Raw genomic sequence first — 9,847 nt, 5'->3', positions numbered from 1 at the left:
ATTGTTGTTATTATTATTGTTATTGTTGCTATTATTGTTACGTACTTTTTGTAATCAATCATTAATACTTTTTATTTTTTATTTTAATAAAAAAATAATTCAAACAGAAAAGGCAGGTCCAGTAACTACTCCATCTATGCGCAGTGTGTGGTTATGCCTGGACACTGCTGGGTAGACAGCGTGGGCAGAACGTCCTGTAAGACTGTCCATTGTACCGATAGGAGCAGACTCAGTCCATGTATAGGAGAGATGCATTTACTGTGGTCCATTAAGCCTTCTCGCGCAATAGATTAACGATACAGACTCGCTATTCTCACCTGACCAGCATTGCAGACAAATGCTACCAGAACCGATAATGGTGTTTAAATAACCACACTGTCAGCTGCAGAAACACGCAACAGAACCAGATGTCCCGGTTATTGTGGGGTTAAAGGCAGCGTGAAGAGCCAGCCTCCTGCTAATCACGATCGAAATACTATACTGTACTCTCTGCCTGGAACCCGCTTTGTTTACTTATGAGTTCAGAGCAAGGACCTGGGGGTCTGTTTGAAAAAACAGCCGCTGAACCTTTGTGTTATTCTGTACTTCGATCTCATTGTCAACAGTATCTGCTCATTGTACCGTATCTGCTGGGTACAGTGTGCAGCATGGATGTGCAGACCGTGAATTCTATGACTTGTGAAGAGTTTGTGTGTGTTTTTGGGAATGTTGTTGAGAGATGTCCTCTGATCGCCGCTGCGCTGTGGTCCCGGAGACCCTTCTCAAGCACTCTGGAGCTGGAAAATGGATTCAATGAATTTATTGATAGCCTGTCGATCGAAGGTAAAATTGTTTTTTTTTTTTTTAAATACGTATAAACACTCCGTCGCTTATTTCCGGATTGTTTTGTGCCTTTAAAATATCGGCCGCAAAACCGTAATGAATTCCGGCTGAACCCCACAGGAATAACACCTGAATATCTTCTGCACGTCCTGTCCGAGTTGTGATGTAATTCACTGACCCGCTCACCCCTACGGGTAATTGAATCCACGTGAATTCAGAACTCAGTGACGTGTGGGCGATATGCAGGTGTTATTCCTGAGGGATTCCGACCGAATTACTGAAGAATGTGTTGCTGGTTTTTGGGGAACATTCGTTTGGTGTTTGTTTGAAGTGATTCAGCTTTTGTTTTTAGTGTAAGGTTCTGACTCCTTGCTTCACTGTATGCGTGTGTGTGTGTGTTGTGAAGCTACTCGACCATTGCCCAATACAAAGTTAACTTTCAAAAGAATGTAGGTTAAACTATTACTTGAGGCGTGATTCGTGAAGAGTCGTGATCACGACCGCACCCAACTTCAATCTGCCTGCTGTAACCGGGGGGTGGGGTTGAGCCGTATGCATGGTTTGTCAAAATTATTTCAAAACTAACACGAAGGCTGCGCACGTTTGAGATTTAATTTTTTTCTATCAGTGTATAAAACAATAAGATGTGCAACAAATAGGTTTTTGATTCACAATTAACTGCACAACACATTTTGCAGATGACATTCAAAAGCAACTGTTTTACATGTTTACTTTAAATGACTGTCGTTTTTTTTTTTCTATCTGCAGCTTCATTTATTGGAAATGTAGCCAAACTGGAACGGCAGCATTGTTTTGTATATAATTGGGCGTTTTTCTGCTTTAATTCAAAGACGGGATGATTAGCCTTCATATGTAACATTTGAGTTGCTTTTCTAGGGATCAAGTCATTTTGTTTATTAATGTAACACATAAATAAACACCCTTCTCCCTTAGATTTCCTCCCGTGTTTTCGCAGCATCGGATATTGAGATTCCTTCTTAAAAGCAATACAGTATGTGCAAGCCTAGATCGTTACAATGTGCACTGTTGTAAAGCGTCTCCGGAAAGCTCTGAAACTGCCCAGGCGTTGCACTTGCGTGTGTGTAACGCTAGATGTCAGTGTTGTATAACTTTCGAATCGTTTTGCTGCTTGGTATTTCTTGTGTGTTTCAGTTTCGCAATCCAAACTCTCCAAAGTATTAACTCTCAAAGTAGGGGAATATGCTAATATGAATACAGCTAAAACCTAAATTATTCAGAATCCATGATAATGCTTCTCAAAACTCTAAGTAAATAGTGAAATACGAATTACTCTCTGTTCTTAGTATTATGGGTTATTTTAATAGCTAGAGCAGTTTTTATAAAATATAAAACTATATTCAAAATATGTTTTTTGCTGTTATTTTGAACATATTTATTTTACAGGACACACTACAGTTGATGTATTTAAGTATAAGAACGTGTTTAGAATACAAAGGCATTTTTTTCCAGTGTACAGAACCAGGGTTTTCTCAGGGACAGTTATTGTAATAAAGAATGTTTCATCATTCTGGGTGAGAATGGGTTCACAGTTAAACTAAAGGGTTCTAGAAGCATGGGCTGATGCACAATGCAGTGATTCTTTTAGAGTGGTTCTAGAACTCAAAAAACCAGGAAGCTACCAAATAATTCTACGAGTCACTGAATAGGTTTGATGTGTTTGTCTAAACAATGTGCAGATATGTGCCTCACATCCCTGTGTGTGCATGCTTAATATCTGAAATATTGTTTGACCCTGTTTTTTTTTTTAAATGGGTAATTATTGACCAATGATTATAGACAGGCAGGCAGGCAGACAGACAAACAGACAGATAGATAGATAGATAGATAGATAGATAGATAGATAGATAGATAGATAGATAGATAGATAGATAATATTATTACATTAGGTTTATTTCAGTTGATTTGTTTAATATTTAAAATAGGATTACAATATATATATTTTAATATATAAAACACATATAAAGTGTTGAATACATGTTCATACATTTGTTCTTACATACATTTCCATAGAGTTTATTCATATGGACATTTTATCACCTATAGTCAACCTCGGCGCTTCCAGTATGTCTGTATGTTTATGAAATCAATATAAAATGTTAGCCTACAGATTTGACATGACATATGTCTATATTTCTCACTGTAATGTTTATTTTGGTAACACTAAGAACTGGAAGCCACTTTTTCAGGAACAGTGGCTTGAAACCTGGTTCCAGGAGACCGGGAGATTTGAAGCCTCTTTGCTGTATCAACCCCAAGTCTTCCCCTGGTGTGCCGTGCAGCGGTCTCCTGAAACCAAGCGTTCCCTCAGCTCTAGCCTCTCAAACAACTGAAATAAACACTATGTGTTTAAAACGTGTTGCATACGAGCTACGTTTCATTCTTAAACAATGAGTATTTTGCAGTGCTGTCCTTCACTTTGTTGATATAATGCATGTCTATATGATGCCATTCCCGCAGGTAAAGAGGGTATACTGAGGTGTCACCCGGATTTAGCAGGAAGGGAGCTGCTTGCGGGCACACTCACAGTGGAGTCCCGAGGAGAGCAAGGCCAGGCCGGGTTGACCTCGCTGAGCTCCGCGGACGCGCTCCGGATGAATCAGCTGAACTCGCAGTACAAGAAACAGTTCGGGTTCCCCTTCGTCATCTGTGCCAGGATGAGTGACAAGGACAGGATCATCCAGCAACTGGAAAGCAGGGTCCGGAACCAACAGCTCCAGGAGCTGCACTGCGGCATAGCAGAGGTTAAAAGCATCTGCCGCCTCAGACTGCAGGACATTTATAACAGAGCTGCGAAATCCACCAAACTGTAAAAAAACAAATCTAGAGCCAAGGCCAAGTAACAATTCATTCATGAACGCTTTCGGCGGAGCAGAACGTTCAGATGGAAAGTGTGCTTTTAAGACTTGTTACAAATAAACTGCAGAAAAAGGTCGTGGTTTTCTATTTTGTTTATGACGTATGAAATGTGTTTCTGGCTTTAAGTGTGTGTGTGTGTGTGTGTGTGGGGGGGGGGGGGGGGGGGGGGGGGGGGGGGGGGGGGGGGGGGGCGTGTATGTGTGTGTCTGTTCCGTTTTGTTTTGTTGTGTTTTAAATAAGGGAGCTCATTAAAAACACGAATAAACAGTTTAAACAAAAGCAGATCACCGCTTGAAACATAAATGTGTTAGATGATGCTGTGTATTGTTCACTATTGGAGTTGAAATACGTTTATTATATTTATATATAATATATAATATATAGTTTATTATGATTCTCTTTGTTATTTTTCAAGGGTTACGTGGCGTTTATGTGAAGCAGAAATAATAAAGCAATCACATTGGATTTTATTGCCTCATAAAACTAGGTTCAAGTTTTAAAACGTTCTTTGTGGGTAAGGCATGGGCTTGCAGCATATTCCACATTTAGCTAGTTTACATTTTCATTGAATAAAACACCGACTATAATAATAATAATAATAATAATAATAATAATAATAATAATAATAATAATAATAATAATAATAATGATTTGGGCGAGGTAGAGCACAGTTGTTTCCATGGTTTTGATATGAAAGGGGATTCCCGTTTGATCACATTTGCTAACTTGAAACGGTTCTGTTTTGATTGTGTCTTCTTCACTGCGTTGAAGCAGCAGTAACTCCCATAGCAGGTCCAGCTCGTCTTGTTCAAATGCAGTGACGAGCTGGCTGTCTTCATATAGTCATATATTCATCCAAATCACCATTAGCGCAATGTATTCCTCAGAAAGGAGAAAGTTACTAGACCATAACCGTCTAAGGTTGTTCATTCGTTTCTTTTTCGTTTTTGGTGAACTGAAATGGCTTATTATTATTATTATTATTATTATTATTATTATTATTATTATTATTATTATTATTATTATTATTAGTAGTAGTAGTAGTAGTAATAGTAGTAGTAGTAGTAGTTTTATTTATATTAGTAGTAGTACTGTAGTACTGTAGTAGTAGTTTTAACATCAGCATAGTCTTTATTTTATTTTTTTGAACGGTGTCACCTTATGACGGTTGTATAGTATACGCATTGGTCCACGTGTTTTATTTAGTTTGTTGTGTGCTTTAGTTCTAAACAGAAGAAAAGCCTACAAATAGATGCTTATCTGTCAAATGTAAACATCGTGATGTTTATTATAGTGACCCGTTTTAGAGTATCTAAAATGCTGCGTTTTAAAGCGACTGCTCACAGTAACAATTCAAACTAGATCATTTTAAAAACAGATGCGACGATTTGTACAATTTCACACATGGGCCTACATTTCTTGTCAATGTCTGGCGGTATACACGCTGTAAGAAGACGTGTATCTCTTGTAACCCCTTGTGTTTGAATTCCTGCACGAATTAAGTAACCAAAGGTCATCAAAGACACATTTAAACGGCTCCAAAGAAATGTTGTGAAGCAACTAATAAATACATAGTAATCATATGCAGAATCATTTTCAGAAACTGACCATTTAAAATCTAACGACATTTTTCAACAGTGCTGTTAGGCCATCCTGGATAAACGAGTTGCACAGTTATACTGCTACTACTAAAACTACTACTACTACGACTACTACTACTACTACTACTACTACTACTAATACTACTACTACTACTACTACTACTACTAATACTACTACTACTACTACTACTACTACTAATAATAATAATAATAATAATAATAATAATAATAATAATAATAATAATAATAATAATAATAATGCCATTCTTCATAATAATACTACATTTGTCAATGAACGATAAAGATTTATAATGTAATCCTTGGGAGTCTGACAACACTGAGCCAACCCCATTAGGAGCCTGCATGCTTGAGTGGTTACACACCGACTTTACACCCGCACCTGCTTCCTTGTGTCTCCTCGTTTATTTATGACCTGCTTCTCTACCGTGTATCGACAGCACTGGCGCCGCGCTCTCTTACACAAATAAAACGCTTCCTGGAATAATCCTGGAATAATAATGCTCAAAGTGCATCGCATCGCAAAGGCAGGAGGAAGCACGGGAGCAATACAAGCGCAATATCTACAAGTGCGCGCTTATCTTTTTAAATGCAAATCTTTTAAAATGCAAATCCTTTTGAGGTGTGGGGGGAGTTAGATTAATAAACTGACGTCACCGGCCGTTGCTGCGCTCTCACTAATAGCACCTTTGTAAACAATCCTTCATCATGTGGGATCCAGTCAATTTGCCCTGATCATCAGAAGAAGAGAGTACTTGAAACGGGTCATAAAGGAAACAAAATAGGACCCTAATGGACTAAAAAAGACCCTTCCTTGTGTGTTTCCTAATAGTATGCGTATTGCGCCATCCCCGTTGCCGCCATGTACGTAAGCTACCTTTTGGATAAAGAAGCAAGCATGTACCCGAGTTCTGTTAGGCATTCTGGACTGAATCTTGGTGCTCAGAATTTTGTCAGCCCGCCACAGTACCCGGATTACGGGACCTATCACGTCCCAGGAGTGAATTTGGACAGTGCTACACAGCCGGCAGTCTCCTGGCATTCCCCGTATGGACCACCCCGCGAGGAATGGAGTGCGTACGCGCCCGTGCCAACAAACGGGGCGCATTCCATCAATGCGTCAGCGGGGACGCTTCCATACTCCGCGGCCGATTATAACCCCGTCCAGCATTCGGGTGGCGGGGTTATCCATGCCCTCAACACCAGCGCAGCTGAACACCAAGCCCCCAGCAGTCCGAGGCGCTCTTACGAATGGATAAAGAAGACCCCCCAGCCAGTCATCACCGGTCCAGGTAAAAAAAGAGGCTTGTGTGTTTGTTTTATATTTAATGGCCGATCTGATGTCAATTTGTCAACATTGCAACGCTGGCATCCGAGATGAATTTACTTTCTCATTTTCACCAGAAAACACACAGAAAGTGACTTATTCTGCTATTTGATATATATATATATATATATATATATATATATATATATATATATATATATATATATATATATATATACACACATACACACATACACACAAAATGACGTTTTCCACAATATCACAAGTTCAATATTAGCAGCAATCTTTCCCAGTGTTAAACTATTTATTTTATGTTTCATTATTATTATTATTATTATTATTATTATTATTATTATTATTATTATTATTATTATTATTATTATTAGTTACAACTGGCAGACAGGGTTACATGCATTACTTTGGAGAATGTGAAATTGTTTCAAAATCCAGCTGAGGGTAGGACGCTGTAAATAACAAAGCATTAATAATAACATCTAATTGTCTGGAAATAAAGACTACAGTTACTGCAGTCCGACTCGAGTGTTCCTCTTAGCATATCCGCTTTCTGTCATCCTCGCGTTCCCCTCATTGCAGCTCTGAAATCTAACCTGAAGTGACACTGCTCTGTGGCAGTGGTCTTTAAACGGGACAGTATACTCGTATACACTACAGTATAACCCATTTCACCTATATAAATCACAGCAGGTTGTAGTTTGACAAACGCTGTGTCAATGACTTATTTACCTGCTGTAACTCAATATGTTGACAGGAACACATTGCCGATTTGATTTGTATGTATTCCCCTGCATTCAAACCCTTGCAATGACCATTTAGGTATCGCCAAAAATGAGGCCCGCAAACTGACAATTGAACGCATTCTAGAATTGTTCTGATCAGTTCTAGAATGGATCAGATATTCCCGACGCTATCCGGAAATGCGCTGGACATACGAAGATTCCACAATGTTGTCGATACGTTAGGAATTCGTATTTGGCTCAGGGGGAGATATGATACGGGATTGACTGGTCAGTAATTACGGAATGCCTATTATACTCCCCTTTGACAGCACATGTGTAGCGATAATTCCAACACTAGAAAAAGTTACAGAAAAGCAAAGCCCAGTGCCATTTCTGAATATATATATATATATATATATATATATATATATATATATATATATATATATATATATATATATATATATATATATATATATATATATAATGCATTTATACTCAATTTGTTTGTAGTTTCAGAAAAGTCTACACTTTCCAGTGGTGGTGTGCACGCTCAAATGATCAGACATAGCTGTTTCTTAATTTGCTCGCAACATCTAATATAATTTAGGCTTCGAATAATATTACATATATTTGTAAAGCATTGTAATCGCTGTATAAATGTATCCCATAAAAATAAAAAGGAGACAAAAAACGGTGTGTGTTCATTTGTTGCTGTATTATCTTTGACGAATATAGAGCTATATTATTGAAGTGTTAAAGTGACGCCGTGTCCGGGCGCCGGAGTCAGTTGTCATGTAAATGTCACCTGCTCACGGACAAGCCTGGAGCCTTGCTCCTGCATAACCTCGTCTTTCACAGATCCGCCAGCGAGCCTTGCTTTGATATCATCCTTCACTGTCCATTCACAGACCACAAAAGGGGGGAGCATTTCACAATGCATGTGGAAGTTTGACAGCGTTGTCTCCACATGTAGGTTCTAGCGAGTTGTATCAGGTTCCCAGGCATGTCGTTTAGATGCAGCCTTAGCAGCCTTCAGACATAGCTGTTTTATATATAACACACACTCTCTCTCTCTCTCACACACACACACAGTATACGTAATCTCTCAAAAACTATTTATATGTTTAATCGTTATAGCTGATAAACGTTACAAACAGAAATCACAACAATCTGCCATTTAACCTATTGATTTATGGTTTAGTGATAGGTCTATTTTATTTTATCTCAGCAAAACACACAGCAAGACTGGATTGGCTAATATCACGAGCAGTTCTATTGGAATTCAATTTATTTCGACCTGATTTCTTAATTTCATTATGTTGGCGGGTTTGGGGGATGAAAGACCTCGCCGCGGTTTACTTAGCAGTGGCAAATCAAACAGAATAGGACTGCTTATTACAGCTCTGAGCCGTGTTCCGCCGATAAGATCATCTTGTAATGCATTGTTTCAGGTCGTGTTAGCCGTTCAGCTGACCCGTGGCTTTGTCTCTGATCACACATGTATCTCAGTGGGGGTCTTTTGTTTTAGTTTGTTGGTAGTTTACCTGAACAAAGTGACCTACGGCCGGTAAATCAGCGTCGCGCTCGTTGTGATCTTTCCCATACAGAACCGCACAGGCCGGCTTGTATAAACTATTTTATGAACGGGGTTAGGGGGTCCGTATTAAAGTCGACAGATACAAGTTAAAAGAGGGCATTCACTCCGCCGCTTCTTTAGTCTTTCATGTTTATTTAAACAATCACGCGTAATATCAAGCCAGTGTTTTCATTCAGGGCCGGGGTAGCTCTATACAGGCGTGCGTGAAACCAGAAAACACTGTCATGGTAGCACACACTGTCAAACCAGATATTTAAGAATACTCGTAAATCGCATGAAGAAAGTTGTAAACGCGTTCCAGTTTGTTTTAGACTATGGACTGGCGCAGGAGCTTTGTGTTTATTTCTTAAACATGTCGTCTACAGTGCGGGTTATATTCGCATCTTATATTCAAGCAGCTAATCGGTTTATTAAACTATCTCATTTATCACAGCACTTGACCCGAATGGTAACACATTTTAAATATCATATAAACCCCTTAAAACCTATGTACTATCACAATACATACATATATATATATATATACTTTAGATTTTAATTATAATTAATAAAATAGCAATTGTATAATGGAGTTATTTGGTTACATCTGTAGTATGTATAGACTGTTGCTGGAGTCATTCATTCGATTAGATTACTGGTCGTTGTTTAATTTATTTTATAGTATTGTATGGTCTTAGTCATATTGAATGCTATTTATAATAACCCTCTGTAGATTAAAAATGTTTTATTGTGTTCCTTTAGTTAGCAATAAGTATGTCTTAAAATAGACAGATATTAAAAAAACACACACATTGGTTTGGATATAAACGGACCACCTCAGAAATACATTTTATTAACCATAACAGATTCTACAATTACAACTATTAGCCTATACATGGTGCAT

General features: G+C 38.3%; 2 protein-coding genes across 2 annotated transcripts in view; both read left to right on the top strand.

Annotated features, from left to right (window-relative positions):
- Window positions 1–540: 540 nt before the first annotated feature.
- LOC117406362 (2-oxo-4-hydroxy-4-carboxy-5-ureidoimidazoline decarboxylase-like) lies at window positions 541–3,852 on the top strand. The gene is made up of 2 exons (XM_034010331.3): window positions 541–822; window positions 3,322–3,852. The coding sequence occupies exons 1-2, from the start codon at window positions 648–650 to the stop codon at window positions 3,672–3,674; spliced, it is 528 nt and encodes a 175-aa protein (XP_033866222.2). The 5' UTR covers window positions 541–647; the 3' UTR covers window positions 3,675–3,852.
- A 2,013-nt stretch (window positions 3,853–5,865) lies between these two features.
- The window catches only part of LOC117407155 (homeobox protein CDX-2-like), a 6,739-nt gene continuing 2,757 nt past the window's right edge, over window positions 5,866–9,847 (top strand). Inside the window, exon 1 of the mRNA XM_034011848.2 lies at window positions 5,866–6,631. Coding sequence (XP_033867739.1) covers window positions 6,202–6,631 — 430 coding nt within the window. The 5' untranslated portion in view covers window positions 5,866–6,201. The remainder of the gene's footprint in view (window positions 6,632–9,847) is intronic.

The sequence above is a fragment of the Acipenser ruthenus genome, chromosome 8 (assembly GCF_902713425.1).
Source record: "Acipenser ruthenus chromosome 8, fAciRut3.2 maternal haplotype, whole genome shotgun sequence".
Taxonomy (NCBI): Eukaryota; Metazoa; Chordata; class Actinopteri; order Acipenseriformes; family Acipenseridae; genus Acipenser; species Acipenser ruthenus.
The sequence above is the reverse complement of the archived record's forward strand: the minus strand, read 5'-3'. Positions and strand labels throughout refer to the sequence as shown.

What these genes read in the sequence shown, in the direction of transcription:
- LOC117406362 (XM_034010331.3), top strand. Translation starts at nt 648, where the DNA reads ATGGATGTGCAGACCGTGAATTCTATGACTTGTGAAGAGTTTGTGTGT. An exon ending in TGATAGCCTGTCGATCGAAG is followed by an intron (nt 823 to 3,321) that starts GTAAAATTGTTT and finishes CCATTCCCGCAG; the next exon opens with GTAAAGAGGGTATACTGAGG.